At 33.6% G+C, this 17301-nt stretch overlaps 1 protein-coding gene across 1 annotated transcript; it reads right to left on the reverse strand.

Annotated features, from left to right (window-relative positions):
• Positions 1 to 2048: 2048 nt before the first annotated feature.
• LOC132166650 (pyrophosphate-energized vacuolar membrane proton pump) lies at positions 2049 to 8938 on the reverse strand. The gene is made up of 8 exons (XM_059577500.1): positions 8589 to 8938; positions 5838 to 6412; positions 5380 to 5759; positions 3996 to 4082; positions 3574 to 3904; positions 2820 to 3230; positions 2619 to 2678; positions 2049 to 2525 (listed from the first exon to the last, which is right to left on the reverse strand). Exons 1-8 carry the CDS (start codon positions 8842 to 8844, stop codon positions 2322 to 2324), a joined length of 2304 nt encoding a protein of 767 aa, XP_059433483.1. The 5' UTR covers positions 8845 to 8938; the 3' UTR covers positions 2049 to 2321.
• Between the last annotated feature and the right edge of the window lie 8363 nt (positions 8939 to 17301).

A 17301-nucleotide genomic window follows, 5' to 3' on the forward strand; every position in this document is an offset into this window, starting at 1 on the left:
GATAGTGATTTAGAATTTTAGGGCTTTTTACTCTTTACAGTTTACTTTAATCTTTAGTTTTTTTTTTTTTTTTTTTTTTAACAGGTCTACCCGGCGAGTCAACCCGCCAGACACGAAAATAACCGTGTCTTAATCGGGTAGACCCGATTAAGACCCGAACCCGGTAAGCTCAAACCCAATACCTGTTAACTTCGCGTCATGTTCATGTCGAGTTCGCGGGTCGTGCCAAAATTGCCGGCCCTAATTACCATGTATTTTCTAAGTCTTCTTAAGTAGCTTGACCATGTATTTTCTAATACATGACACCCATATGGGCCTCAATTCCAGCACCTAGAAGGCTTGAAGCCTAACCCAACCACCTCCTCACTAAACTACAATTCCTACACGCTACACCATCACATGCCACGGGCCAATAACCCAATTGCATCACCAATTCACCATCTTTATGTTCTTTGTTACGGTTTGAAAAAAAATACACATACTACTCTCGTATTGTTAAGATAATTTGAAATGTTCTTTAAAACTTTCAATTGAAATAACCATTTCTATTTTATCTTTTGAAATTGAGTTCTAAATTTGAAGAAAAGAAAAACGCCACGATGTGGTCACCATTTTTAAAAGTAAAAAGATTTATGTTTTTCTTTTCTTCTTTTTTTTTTTTTGTATTTTTTTAAATTTTTATAAGGATATTTGTGTCTTTTGATATAAATGGAGTATATTGTAATTTTCTACTAGTTTGGGAGGACATTACTTCAATTGAAAGTTTGAAAAAAAACAAAAAAAATTACAAATTGCTCAATAATTTTAGGAAGTAAGTATATTTTTCCTTGTATTTTCAAATAGAAGCTTTGAAAATATATGGCAATGCCCCAAGGTCTACGACCACAGTTGATACACAATTTCTTTCTAAAATTGATTTATATATTTAAATAATTATGGTGCTCATGGAAAGGGTGATACCACTAATAAAGAATGGAATATTTGGCCTTAATTTCTTCTATGCACTTTCCATAACCGATTATGTGCTTTAATATTCCCTAATATCATATTTCAAAAGCATAATGCTCATGGAAAGAGAGATACCACTAACAAAGAATGGAATATTTGGCCCTAATTTCTACTATGCACTACCATAACTGATTATGTGATTTGATATTATCTAATCTCATATGTTTTTTAGCGTGGTTGAATACATTAAATTGAAAGTTTTTTAAGTTTAAAAGAGTAATTGCAAAAGTGACGACAATTTAATCCATGAATGAAAATACTAAATTAAGAGTTTTTTAAGTTTAAAAGAGTAATTGCGAAAGCAACAACAATTCAAGAGGATTAAGTAAAGTTTCTTCTAAATCTAACAATGTTAATATATATTTAATTTGAGGTTTATATAGTATCTCTAATATGTTTATTGAGATAAGATTATGATGTCAACACAAAGAAAAATAAAGATTTATTACACAGATCCGGCTTAGGTACGATAGCCCAAAACGACCTAATAAAAAAATAATTTTTTAAAAGAAAAATTAAAATATTAAAAAACTAAAACTATTAAAAAAAAAATGAAAGAGAAAGAAAAAAAAAATTAAAGGTGTTACTCCAACCACCCCATGGCCGATCTAAGGGTGGACGAACCACCCCCATGGCCAATGGGTGGTCCAGCCACCCCCAAAAGGCCAAAATAAATAAATAAATAAATAAAAACTTAAGTTTTGGCCTGGGAGTGGTTTCGGCCACCCCTATACCAGCCGTGGGGAGAACATTGATAAGAGAAATATTTAAGATACCAACAAATCACTAGAAAATCAGAACCAACAATTTTCTAAAAAATATTTAATAGTAAGTTGACAAAATACCCTCCCAAAAGAAATTAGAAACGAACTTTTAAGCTCTAGCATAATGTTTGTTTGATATGGTTTAAATCTACCATAATATTGAACGCATTTGAGAAGAAATATAAACCAAAAAAGAAAAAGTTAGAACAGAAAATGGCCAATTATCTGTCTTACTAAGCATAATGAATATTAAAGCAGTTCCACCTCTTCACAAGATTGACCAGTACTACCATCTTCATTATCATTATCATCATCATCATCATCCCCTAAAAAGGGGAAATTTCTCTGCCAGTTCAGCTTTGGGATATACGATTTTCAAAGCTAACATGCTCTAGAAACTACTTTGTACTTGTGAGGGAGAAGAAGAAGAAACAAAAATCAGCAGAGAAAAAGGCATGCGAAATTTGGAGAGAGAGAAGTGTAGATGGAGGTCATAAACAGAGGGAAATGGTGAGCCCATCCCCTGGCTGTATTTCGCATCCTCTTGTTTCAGATCTTAAAGAGCAGTCCACCGTGTGTGGCAAAGAAGGGAGCAAACACAAGTGACTCAACGGCCATTAGCTTGATGAGAATGTTGAGCGACGGTCCAGATGTATCTTTGAGTGGGTCCCCAATGGTATCACCAATAACAGCTGCCTTGTGTGGATCTGATCCTTTTGGACCAAGGGATATTGCATGCTCTGAAGCACCAGCCTATGAAGCCCAAAATGAAATTCAAACATAAGCTTATGCAATAAATCAATATATTTTGGTAGCTAGTCCAGAAAAAAGAAATCAAATGCTTACCTCAATGTATTTCTTGGCATTATCCCATGCACCACCAGTGTTGGAGGCAGAGATAGCAATCTGTAAGGAAGAATAATATGTTAGGGCAGAGCTTTAGTGGCCTGTAAGTATTGAACAAATAACTGCTTAATTCAGAAGGTATGCTACTTTTAAGTGCAACTAAAATGGAGATCCTATCGAGCAATGAGGTTAGAGAATTACCTGTACACCAGAAACAAGGGATCCAGCAAGGACACCGGAGAGAGTTTCCACACCGAAAAAGATACCAACGATGAGGGGTGTGAGCATGACAAGAGCACCAGGTGGGATCATCTCTTTGATAGAAGCATCAGTGGAGATCTTGACACAGGTAGCATAGTCAGGCTTGGCAGTGCCCTCCATGAGACCTGGGATGGTGTTGAATTGCCTGCGCACTTCCTCAACCATCTTTAGAGCTGCACTTCCCACGCTCTTCATTGTCATGGCAGAAAACCAGTAAGGAAGCATTGCTCCCACGAGCAAACCAATAAACACTTTTGGAGTCAAGACATCGACTGTTGTGATTCCAGCACGACTCACAAAAGCACCAAATAGGGCCAGGGACACAAGAGCAGCAGAACCAATCGCAAACCCCTAAAACAAAAGCATAAAACATCTTATAAGGGTTTTGCATCTGAATGAACAACTAGTCTGTCTTTGATGCAATAACGTATTCCAGTTGAGTGTAGTTTTTTTGTTTCAAGAAAAATGAAAATACTAATGGCAAGTGTATTTAACTACACAATACAAATGGAAAATCCATGAAAAGAAAGAGTTGAGTGTGTACACATCAACATCTCACAGATGCATCACCCCGTATATTAAAAAAAAAAGGAACACCAAAAAAGAGAGAAGAAAACAGGGAGCAGCACCACTTACAGATACCAACAAATTAAAACAGAGGCAGGCAAGGTTTGAGAGAAGAAAAAGTTCTAACCTTTCCAATAGCAGCGGTCGTGTTTCCAGCAGCATCAAGAGCGTCAGTTCTCTCTCGGATTTTGTGGCTCATTCCTGCCATCTCAGCAATGCCTCCAGCATTATCGCTGATGGGACCATATGCATCAATGGCCAATCCAGTGGCTATGGTGCTCAGCATCCCTAGTGCAGCCATCGCAATACCATACATAGCAGCAAAGCTGAAGCTAACAAAAATACTAACAGCAATGGCAAAGATGGGAATAATGACAGATTTGTAGCCCAATGCAAGTCCAAAAATGACATTAGTAGCAGCTCCAGTCCGGCAGGAGTCAGCAACATCTTGAACAGGGCTACAACAAATAATGTAAAACAAGAATTAATCTAAAATATCATTAAACAAAAAAAAAATGAGAATTTCATAAATCCTGCAAAACCTAGTACCTGTAAGCATTGCTAGTATAGTACTCGGTCACAAAGCCAATAATAAGCCCAGCCCACAAACCTACAGCAACACATAAGAACAGCTGCCTGCATACACAAAACAAATCCAACATGCTGAGACACTATTTAAGTAGATACTAAAGGGTGCCTAGATGTCCCACATAACCAAAACAGTTCCATTATATTCTGCAGAAAATTGAAATGAGTCTATCTAATTTTTCATGACATTCAAAATGAATTTCTACCACTATAAGCTTTTTAAGGCCAAAAAAAAAAAAAAAAAAAGACAATACTGAGCCCTACAAGCCAACAAGCTTTAGGAGGTGGATAGACAAAGCTATAAACAACCCCAAACTGTCAATTCCTCTTAAATGACTCCATTCCATCATTCCTTTTTCTTTTTTCCTCAGTTAACTAGAAGCCATCGTTCAAAACATAATTTTGTTGCAAACAAATTACATTCCTTCCAAACTAGTCTCTTCATCCTTTTGAAGCTATCCATTTCTGGTGCAAATACTTGAAAGCAAGTTCTTACATAGTTACAGCCATATGGCCATACCCTATCCACATATGCATCTAAATTACAAACATATGGCCATACACTCTACAGCCCTTTAATTTTTTTTTTCTAAGTAATCTACAGCCCTTTAATTTGATAGATAAAATTGGAAACCTCCCTCAGTTAATACTTGCTTCAGATAGAAAGTATTTCCAACCTTTCAGCAAAAACTTAATAAAGCCTCTTACAGCTTTCAAGAAAACAAATAATCCATCATTCTAAGCATTCTAAATGAGCTAGCTCAAGGTGCTTATCCGATTTCACTGAATAGTGTCCCAGTCCTAGGAAATATTACTACGAAAGGTTCTGGATAGGATTCTCTTTGGAAGCACTAGTATCGTAGCCTTCAAAAGAACCAAATATCTTTGAACAATTATGGAGCACTCAAAACAAGATTAATCTTAAAATTTCATTAATTTTATCAGTAATCACTTAACTTCCATATATATATATATATACCAACACACACTAGTCAGAAACAACATAGAATGGTGAAAAGCCTCCTTATTTGATGCAAACAACACACCAAAACAAACAACAAAAACTCTACTCCTTTCATCCAAAATATGTGTCTTGACTCTAAATGGCACAATTGTTAATCAAAAGTAGAAACCTAATTAAATTCTTGCGGACATGACTTTAAGAGAATCTTGTTTATGTTTGAAAAAAATTACTGCAGTTTAGGAATTGAAGTAAATGTTTTGAAGAGTAGACATCTATATATATATATATATATATATATATATATATATATATATAGGTAAGAAAGCAATATATTTACATTGGGGAGGAGGACCACAAAAAGAATGAGCCAACAAAGCTTACCAATTCTTCACAACTTTCTGAGTTCCAAAGTTGAAGATGGTAAACGAAGATGGGAGTGCAACCAAACTAATAACTGCAACTCCGGCAGTCATCAAAATGGTCGAAATGATGAGCTGCCTCTTCAACGCCGGCTCAATTTCATTCACAGCCTTGATTTCAAAGAAATCAGTAGCAAATAAGGTGGTGATCAAACAAACCAGGATACCCACAGAACTAACAATGAGAGGATATAACATCGGAGTGAACTCATGATTGATTCCAAAGGAGGAGATGGAAGCAACAACTAGGGCGGCACAGGATGCCTCAGCATACGAGCCAAAAAGATCAGATCCCATACCAGCTATATCCCCAACATTATCACCAACATTATCAGCTATCACCTGACAACAAAGAAGTCATTTAATATATGAACATGATCTATTTCAGACTCTGTAAAATTTCTAAGTGGAGATCCTTACAGCTGGATTTCTTGGGTCATCCTCAGGAATATTCCTTTCAACCTTGCCAACAAGATCAGCACCAACATCAGCAGCTTTAGTATAGATACCTCCACCAACTCTGCCAAAGAGAGCCATGGAAGATCCACCAAGACCATACCCAGTGATGGCCTCAAAAAGGCCACCCCAGTCGTCACCATAGTATATCTTAAAGAGATTGATGGTAATGTAAAGCACCAAGAGTCCATTGGCAGCAAGGAGAAAACCCATAACTGCACCAGATCTGAATGCAGTGATAAATGCCTTCCCAACACCCTTTCTTGCCTCCAGGGTGGTTCTGGCATTTGCATAGGTTGCAATTTTCATTCCAAGGAAGCCAGAAACCACCGAAGTAATACCACCGAGCACAAATGATATGGTACTGAAGATAGCAGTGGCAAGAGCAGGCTTGCACAACTTGGTTTCGTCATACTTGCAAGGCTGACTACTTGTGTTGAAACCCTCCACCGAGCCAAGGAAAAGGAATATCAACACAGCAAAAGCCACCATGAACACACCAACATACTGATATTCGGTAAATAGGAAGGAGGTTGCTCCTGTAAAATCCAGGCACCACAATATTAGTGAACCCAAAGCAATCTTAAAAATTTGAGGACAAAGTTCGGAACTAAGGAAAATGAGAAAGTTAACAAGCCATAGTCATAATGGATATCATGACATTTATTATGACATCAAATTGAAATAAAAAAGGAACAACAGAAAGATCAGTTGATTGCACTGAATTCATCATAAAACGCACTGACCACAAAATCAAAACCATAATATGCTTTAGACTAATATGACAGTAACTTCAGCCATTTTCCTTTTGCTATGCTGCATAAAAACATTAATCAGTGATGAATCTTTCAAGAATAAAGGCCTATCCAAAATGTGAATGATGCTTGAAACTGATGATGATTTAATCTTCAAGGTAAAAATATGAGAAAACAGTAAATCTCAACAAATGCGTACACCCACATTTCTTCTTGATTTCACGGAGGAAAACCTACTCATCTTCAGTAATATCCAGAGGCATTGGAATCTTTAAGCATTCCATCCTTCATAAACTGCTTATACAGCCATACCCTGAACGGTGGCTTACATATAGAATAAAGAGACCCATCAAGTATTGGGGCCACCAAATTCATTTACAGTATCGATTTTCTCTCTACACCCTCGGAATAACAGGATAAGTCCCTCATATCAAATTGTCCAAACTCATCCACCATGAATAATATCCACCACAATTGTCATCAAAATTAAACCCCTCCACTGGAGGGTCTATTACTACTAAAGGCGCTACATTTCGTGTTACTCAGATTGGGAGGCCATCTTCAGCTATGCGACCAAGATAAATGAGACTCCTAATAAAATGTGATCAGTAAAATTCTTCTTTTTTTGATAAGTAATACGGTCCCTCAGATCTAGTGTTGTATACAAAGGCATCTACAATTAAAAGTTCAGAACAAGAAAGGATTATAAAGCAGGCGGTATGGTAAACACATCCTTTTTTTTCTTTTTTTTAATTAATCCAAATACCATTAAAAGCCTAACGCGCCTCATGTACACAAAAAAAATATACAAAAGAAGCCATGTAGGTAACAGGAATAAAAAGAACAAAAAAGAAAATCATAACAATTAATCACTAAAGGAAAAATAAATAAATAAGCAAATGTCCAAATATACAAAATATTAAAAAATAAAGATTTCAACACCTCCAAAGTCTTTTTGTGGTCCTTAAAACTCCTACCTTTCCTTTCCCTTTCATAGGTGGTATGGTATAATAATTACATTCAACCAGTATTAGTTCAGACTTCCCAATCAGCATAATTTCAAGGACGCTGTCAAAAAAAAAGTGGCTAATCAGCACACATCCTTCACAAGGAAATCTCCGTCTTCATCATATGGGAGCAAAAATTATTTACCCTTTGTAGTATTCCTTCCTTCCAAATGAGTTATATGGACCCCACTATGGTATCTCACACTAAATAATTTCTCATACGGGAAAGTGAGGAAATTGCCGTAAGATTGAGATGCATACGTTTGAATTCTAATTTTCAAAAAACAACAAGATAATTATGACAAAGAGTCCAAAACCTAGTGTGATTTGGCATTAATACCCATGTGCTAATACTAAAAAATCATTAATATCTGTACACGTTCATGCGATGGTATGTTCGTATAGAAAAGCGCACAGATACACACATAATATGAATAGTAGATACTAGATCTCAATGAAATTCGCACGTATAAACAACGAGATATGATAACCATGAGAAGCAATGTCCATCACAAAATATGGCGATGAATTTCCCAGTGGGCCCAGATTCCAGAACCCACGATTTTTTTAATATCAAATCTTATCATTTTATAATAAGAAAAATATCTTAAACATGTACTAATTATTCCAACCTTACTCAACAGTTCACTCCACCCCAATAACCAATGAAAAAAAAAAAAAATTAAAAAAAAAAAAACAATTTAAAATATTTCGCTCCCAAACAAAAAAAAAAAAGATACTGTTGCTCTCCTCCACACACGAACCCTAAACAATCACAGATAGACACGTCGAATGGAAGAAAATCTTCAAAGGCGTAATCTCAAACCACACGAATCCAAACTCAAGCAAAAAATCAAAAAGAATAACACTCTCAGATCTACCAAAAACCAGCAGCCAAAAAAAAAAAAAAAGCAAATCTGAAACAGCTAAAATTGAAAGACAGAAATGGAGACCTTCAGAGATGGCGTTTTGGATTTCGGCGCACTTGAGGACGACGTTTTGGTCGTTGCCACCGTCCTCTTCGTCGATGAGGTACTCTGTGTAGCCATTCTTTCCGGAGCCGCTGTTGGCAGACGCCGAGTCGTGGCCTGGCGAGACCTTGACGCGCGAGACGATGAGCCACTGGAACAGCGAGAACGCGATCCCCACCACCGCGCACGCCGGAATCAGAATCTCCGTCCCGATATCGGGCAAAAGAGTCACGCCCATAGCCAAAAATCTCACAGATTGAAGAGTGAGAGGATTCGGTAGAGAATTGGAAACGAAATGGAGAGAAAAAAGCGAGAGAACAAGGCTTGAAACGGTGGAGCGAGGGTGTATATATACACAGAGAGCGTGTGGAGGAAAAACACATAAATTATTGCGGGTGTGGAGCCAGCAAAAAGAGTGCTACTGCCAGATCTGTTTGGCCGTTTGTGTTTTACCTGGCCAGCTAAATCTAGCCGTTCAAAATTAGCTAAAATCTAACAACTCATAATTTAGTATTATCTTTATCTTTATTTTAATTTTTACTTGTTGTTCTAATTTATAAATCTTCTAATTTTTTATTTTATATAGGGAAATATTAGGTGTTCTTTTAGTGTTCTTTTGGTATTCTCTCAACTGTGATGTGGCTTTTAAAATCACCAATAAATTAAAAGTCAATGATAATAATCTTAAATTAAACGATAATTTTAAAAATGTAACTGTAACCGATTATCTGCATTTTAATTCAAAGGTCGGGGAGCTGGTGAGCACGTTATGGATGATAGTAGAATATACGATTAAAATAGAGAGCGGAATAAATATATATGATTTGTTTTGGAGTTTGACAAAAAAAAAAAAGGCAAAAAATTAAAGCTTCAATTTTTACAACTTGAAATCGATCCGGCTTACATAAGTTATTAAAATAACAGCATGTATGCTGTAATTTAATTAATGATTAAGATTAAATCTCAAAGTTGACTAAATTTTAGAAACTTTTAATAAGAAAAAGAAAATGAATAAAAATTTTGAGAAATTTAATCTTGACCATTAATTAAACTATAATATATATGCTATTATTAAAATAACAGCATATAAGTCGGATCCCTGAAATTGGGTATGCTGGTGCTGTCAAGGAATGCATGCAACGATGTTTCTTCATGAATTTAAGATGGGAAGAAAATACCTATAAAAAATAAAATTAATATGGGAAAATAAAATTCGAGCAGTAATAAAAATTGGGCAAACCAAATATGAGAGCATATTCCCTCCACCTTCCCCGGGTAGATTTGCAAGACATCCACATCAGCAACAATAATATCAGTAACTGAGGTGGCCCCTTTATCCACTATATAACACGCTGCCTTAAGATGAGATAATTATTAAAAAAAATGATACGATAAAATCATCTTTTTTACGTCTACCGTATAATTTTTATACATTTTCTATGTGTAATAAGTCTCAAATTATAAATACTAAATCAAAATGAAGTGATAAATATATTACCATATTCATATCTCGAGCAATTTCTTGACCAAATTGATAGAGCGTTTTAATGGAATTTAATTGACCAAATAAATAGACTATCAGTAGCGGTGATTAGTAGTCCAATAAAAAATTTTAAGGGATCCGACTGGAAGGCGATGCAAAAACTGTTATAGTGGCGATGAACTCAGGAGCTTTGGATGAGAGTACTAGGGGACAGCTGACTACGGATATACGATTGTCTTTACGGGCCATACCGGATTGGGAAATGAATTTTGTACGTAAAGAGGCGAATAAGGTGGCTCATGCACTAGCTAGAATGGCTGTGACTGAAACTATACAAATGGTGTGGCTTTATACCCCACCGGAATGTATACGTGATCTTTTGCAAGCAGACTTATCTGCTTTGCAAGCTATGCAATAAATGAAAAGCAAATGCTACTGATTCAAAAAAAAAAAAAAAAATTAAATTAAAGTGGTTGAATAGTATTAAAGAGTAAGTTTAAATCTCCACAATAAGTAATCATTCACATATACCTAATTAGTATTAACAATATTGATTCTTACTAATGTTGTGAACCATTTTTAGTAAGCAAATGTTACCATAGTCATTTGGTTCCATCAAGATAAACTAGTCACAGGTGGTGACTCTCGCGGCTCACAACTTATTTGAACAAGTAATGATTATAGCAAAATTGGAGAGAGGAAAGTGATTGGCGGTGGGAGATGAAGTGAAAAGAACACCTCGTACTAAATTACAAGAGTGAAGATCCAACCTTATCAACACGGCGTGGTGTTGGAGAATGGAGGGAGAATTTGATGTGCTGTCGTATTTTGATGTGAGGCTGAGGTGGCATTTTATTCGGATAACCTTCACAAGGCGTACGTTAGACGCATTCCGTGCCGGAATCGGCTTTTCCTTTATTATTTAATTCATTTTCTTCAATCTCTTTTTTCATTCCGTGGGTGATTTTTCTTTTTCTGTTTCTGTTTTGTTTTTGTTTTTTATTTTTTGAATGATGGAATTTCACTATCCCTTTAACGGTGGCCCACCAGCATTTATATTCTCCTATCACCAACGCACAAAAGAATCCCAAGGATTCGCATTCCAATGATGTTATTACTTTATTTATTAAATCATTTTTTATTGGATAAAATTCGCTATATATCTCTTCAACTATCATCTTAATAATAATTTATTCATTAAACTACTAAAATAATAATAATATACTCATAATTTTAACAAAATAACAAAATTATTCTTATTAATGAAAATAATGAATTTAAACTAAATTATTATTTATTTATAAAGTTTTTTTTTTAGAATTTATTTATAAAGTTTAAATAGCTCGGATTTCAGCTTAAAAAACTAGCCGTGTTTGGAAAATCCCTCTTCCTCTCCTTTTTTTATTTTTCTCAAAAAGATTAAACTCTCTTTTTAATATTTACCTAACAACTTTAAGACTTTTATCTCACAAAAAATTTAAAAAAAAAAATTCATCTTTATATAACATCAATCAATTTTATTTTATTTTACTATTCAAATTTTTTTTTTTTTTAAAAAAAAAAAAAAAAAAACTTGGTTAAACACACCAATATATGTAATTGTTTTAGGACGACTACAAGTAGATTATTTTGAAATTTTTTATAAAAAGGCTAACTTGGATTTGCACTTAAATAATTTTAATATATACTTTTGTTGGGGTGGAGCCCCCTAAGCCTTGTCTCCGCAAATGTATGCAATGACCTCATGGTCACAAGCATTAAAATATATGTGTAAATACAAAATTAATCCTTAGAAATATACTAATTTGTAAATAAAAAACGCTACCGTTCTTTTTTGGGTTCTCTTCATCTTACGTCGATATTGTTTTCTAAAAAAGCATAAAACAGTATCTACGTAAGATAAGAAAAACACCCAAAAAAAAACCGTAACATTTCTCTTTATAAATAACTCCTTCAAATTTAAAAAAGTGGCATAAAACTCTCGTGCCGTGATAAGAAAAGGCACAAATAACTAGTACTCATTTTCAACTTTCCTTGAAATTTAGATGAAAATCATCGATCTAAACACGTCACCGTCAATAATAAAATGATAAGTCTCCCTTATAATATAAATAAAAAGAAAATGAAAGAAAAAGAAGGTGGTCAACATCAAGTTTAAGTCGAAGGTTCTAGTCCTAGGAAAACAAGATGGTAACATTTTTCCTCCAAAATGGCAATGGAGTGCACAAGTGCAAATGCTCTTTGCCTCTTGGTGATGGGTTTATTTGGTGTCATGCCCACAATTGAAAGAGGGTGACAGGAGGCCTACCAATTAGAATGATTTAGTTATAATTAATATTAATAAATTTGGTTTAAAAAATAATAATCTAATTGGCCTCTTTCCGAATTATTTGTGCGGTTGAGGAGTTTTGTCGTCGTAGTCATGAATAGTAATAATACAGAAGATTAAGGACGTTGGAGCATGTGACATTAATTAATTAATTAATTAATGGGTACAACTTACCATCAAATAATAAATAATATAAAAGCATAAAAGCACATGCATTATTAACAAACAACGGCACTGGATCGAGTTGGGTGAGTGAAGATGGGAGTGTGCTGTCATTGCTGTTCGGTGGTCAGTGTGGGACCCCAACCCCATGCCCCTATCCCTATGCTCAACCTGCCTCTCACTTATTTGTACGTTTTTTCTTTTTCTTTTTTTCTCTCCACCGTATACTGTGTAAATGTTTCTTTCCATTTTTAGCCTTTCTTTTGAGTGCATCTATCCGCTCTTATTTTTTATTTTTATTTTTATTTTAAAAAAAAAAAACTAATAAAAATGTATACCATATAAACATTAAAATACAAATAAGCATTTTGAAAAGATTTTATAATTCGCTCATATGACTAGGGGATTAACCGACCAACTGCTTTTAAAAGCAGTTGAAAATAACCGATAATCGGTTGCATTTATTTAGATTCGGTTGAAATCAGTAACCGGGTATATATATATTTATTTGTTAAAAATGTAGAACGAGATCGTTTACTATAAGTTTTTTTTTTTAACAACCACAACAAAACTTAGTTTATCAGAGAAAAAAGCCAAAAATGGCAAATTAAGCCCAAAAGTAAGCTCAATACCCAAAATAGGCCTAAAATACCCAATTTTCTGAAGACCCAGTTACGGGCTCTGATTCTTAAAATTGACTAACCAGCTACCTCAATTCTGGTTTGCAGTTTTAACCAATAACCATTAATCGGAACCGGGTTTACATCCTTACATGTGACATGCCTAAAATAAATACTTGTGAGTAGAGCTTTAAATGCAAGCGGATATTAACTATCCGCATTCCCTATGCGGATACAAATAACAGTTTTAGTGTTTATGGATGCACTTAAAAACCAGTCTAATATTTTGAATAAATATAAGCAAGGCTGGCTTAATACATTTTCAAGCATAAGACAACAAGTTTTCTTATATTTAAATATTAATTAAATCATATTTATTTTAATATTAATATTATATTTTTATTTTAAAATTATTATTCTCTCTTTTTAAAATGTAAAATTACTAATTAAGTTTTTATATTCAAAGGCTTTCCATATGCTTTACAGCATTTAATTCAGATTTACGTTAGAGCACATTTTGCTCACAATTTAATTGAAATGGACATTAACTTTAGAGAAAATTATGCATGTTAAGACTTCCATGAATGCAAAATTAATCTACATGATTTTTTAATTAGCTTTATCTAATATCAAAATAAATTCAGAGGTCCTTGAGAATATATCAAAAAAAAAAAAAAATTGTCCTTATAGTTAAATTTTGTCTACTGACTTTAACATATTCTGATAGCGTGAAACATTAAACCCAGTAAAATTGTTACACATATCCTATTTAAGTAAGTGTCACACTAACAAAATATATTAAATTAGTGAATCAATTTGACGGTAGGGAGTAATTTTTTTTTTTTTTTTGACATACCTCAAAGACTTCTAAATTTATTTTGATAGCACAAACAACTAATTGTAAATACTGTAATCTATGCACAATGACTGATTTTACAATTTTCCCAAAAATTTATGACCTTGGAACTACATGTCTAGAGTCATTAAGTCAATAATCTCTCATTTCCATGTCTAGAGATTTTTCAAGGCCCCCACTGTTGTAAATTTTTTTTTTTTTTTTACCATAATTGAAGGCCTTAATTAAAGACTACTTATTAACTTTTTACCATATTAGAGTTGTAAAACTTCAATTTTTATGAAAAAAAAAACTTTATTGTACAACTATTAATTGGGTGCCTTAATTATAGATTGTCAATTAACTTTTTAGAGGTAATTATCAATTCCCCCATGAAGTATCTTTTGATTACCGTATACTTTCATTAACTACCAACTTTACATTATCACTTCATCAAATTACCATTTCGTTACCAAAACTCTCATTTCGTCAGTCACGGTCGTTAAGTCAGACAGTCAACCCATCACTTGCATGTCACATGCCTTGAATGCGCATGCATTTTTTTGGGGGGTAATTATCTTCATACTATCCTCCATTCCAAAGCATACAAGATGAGCATTCTCAAAGGAGGAGACAAATAGTACTTTTATCTAAAATGACTAATCAGATTTGTAAAAAATTTCTCACATTGGATTAGCAAAAAAAAAAAAAAAATGCAAAATGGATATTTGATTGGATTAGCCAAAAAAAAAAAAAAAAAAAGTTTCATGTAACAGCACTTTTCAAGGTACCATTTTTTTTAAAAAAAATTTTTAACCTATTTTCTCTTTTTCCCAAAACTTTTCCCACTTTTCAAGGGATCACTGTGAGAATATTCTTTCACAATTTTTAATAAAAAGATATTTAAATGATATAGATAAAAATATAGTTAATTAGATGTTGGAGGCCTTTAAAAATTCATTAGTTAAATTATATAAAGTGAGTTTTGATGAGCTATTTTGCATAAAAATTTGGCTCTTCCATTGGGAATGCTTAGCTAATGAATTTTTAAAGACCCCTACATCCGATTAACTATATTTTAAATATTATTTCTTTACTCTTTATTGGGAAAAAGTGGGAAAAGTTTTGGGAAAAAGAGAAAACGGGTGAGAGAAACAATAAAAAATAAAATAGTTCACTTGAAAAGTGCTGTAGCTTTTTTTTTTTTTTTGCTCTTCCAATCAAATATCCTTTTTTTTTTCTCTTTTTTTTTTGGCTAATCCAATGTAAGGGGTTTTTTACAAATTTAATTAGCCATTTTAGATAAAAGTAACATTTGGCTCTTTCATTGTGAATGTTCTAAGTACTCACCAGCTTCATTAGCTCCTCTATTTTTTGTCTCACATACCACTTTTTAACATGAGAAAATATTATTTAGTATACTGTTATATGACTGACATACCATTGAAATGACATGATAGAAAAAATCAACCATTAATATTTGTTTTCATAAGCCTTTATTGATTCAAAAGTTGATTTTTACCATCACATCATCACAGTTATATGACAGTCATATAAGAGTTTACTAAATAACATTTTTCATTCAACATAATTTTTGTGTCCATAATTATATTCAAATATAACTTAGTTAAGTGGGCCTTAGGATTTAGTTTTAGCTTTTATCTCTACATTATGGCAACTTAGATTAAATAAAATGAGTCATCGAGGGGTAGTTCAATCGGCTAGAGGCTAGTTCCAATCCTCCTCCTCCATTTTTCAATTCCTTTATGTGGACATGTAAAAAAAATAAATTAATTAAATAAAAGGATAAGAAGGTTGATATATATATATTCTTTTTCTTTCTCCCACACTTATTTATTTATTTTAAAAAAAAGTCAATGGATCTGGTGATGTGGGTTCCACATATCAAGTGGTTGTTTTGTTTTTTTTTTTAAAAAAAAAAAAAAATTGTATGAAAAAAAGATAGAAGTTTTCTATTTAAACTTTCTCAAAGGATAAACTATATTTTTCACCCTAAATTTTAGAGCTATTTGCACGTCTCCTTGAGTTTTTATTTTTATTTTTTTTAATTACGTATATTTGAACTTTTAAAATTGAGCAATCTATACTTAAATTATGTCATTGGTTATAATGCCACAAATAATTAATATTAAAATCTCATTTTGCTCTTTCCCAAGTCTCATTGAACAGGATTCTCCCTAGTTCAAATGAACTGAATAATATCTAGTTAGTTATAGTAGAATGATATTTTTATCTTTTTCACTTTTTTAAAGAACAAAAAATAAACAACTTTCATATTACTCTGGGACTTTTTTATTTTATTTTTTATTTTATATATGTTAGCGTTCATCTCGCATATATGTCTACCAATAGTGGATTGAAGTAAACACCAAATTACAAAAATACATTTATCATATTCAAAAGTAAACCTTCGAGGAATAAAGAAAAAGAGTGAAATAAGAATATGATATGCGAAAGTGTTAAAAGGGTGAAGAATTGGACAGTGAAAGTGGGAATCGAATGTCGCAGGAAAGTTGTTGCTCTATCTAACCTTATATGATTGGACAGAGGAAATGTCTCAAATCTATGTTTCCTACACTTCTCTTTTTGTTCGGTGATGGTATATTTGGCAGACTACTTTGGGTTGTTTGAATTCTTCTTGAATTGTCACAGCAGAACATACATGGGCATCTTAGTAGGTCTTGGCTAAAAGTCATGGAACAAAAAGATAGTAATTTGCCAGCTTCTGAGATGGATGAACACTCATGAACAAGAGAATAACTTCTATAAGACTAATTACTTTACACCCTCCGATAATAATCAGCCACATCAGCTTGAAACACTAAGGGAAGGTTCGCACGTTTGTGCCCCACTAGGTGGCGTGCGACCAACCCCCAACAAGATTTCGGGCCATCCCCACCTCAGGGGTGGCTGCGCGCCACCCCCGTGGGTCAGAGGTGGCTGCGAGCCACCCCCGGCTACGTTTTGGGGGTGGCTCGTTGGCCACTCCAACCGGCAGCCACCACTGAAATTATTATTATTTTTTTAATATTTTTTTATTTTATTTTAAAAAATGATTTATATATTTATATATTTATTTACTTTTAATTAAGAATGACACGTATCATCATTATATTGGGGATGACGTGATACACTAATGGAATCCGTCAAGTATTTTGACAGAATTTGATTACAGAGACTAAATTGTTATTTTGGCCTATCTCGGTAATCTCTGAATTATTATTATTTTTGTTTTTATATCACAC

This window comes from Corylus avellana, chromosome ca11, assembly GCF_901000735.1.
Source record: "Corylus avellana chromosome ca11, CavTom2PMs-1.0".
Taxonomy (NCBI): Eukaryota; Viridiplantae; Streptophyta; class Magnoliopsida; order Fagales; family Betulaceae; genus Corylus; species Corylus avellana.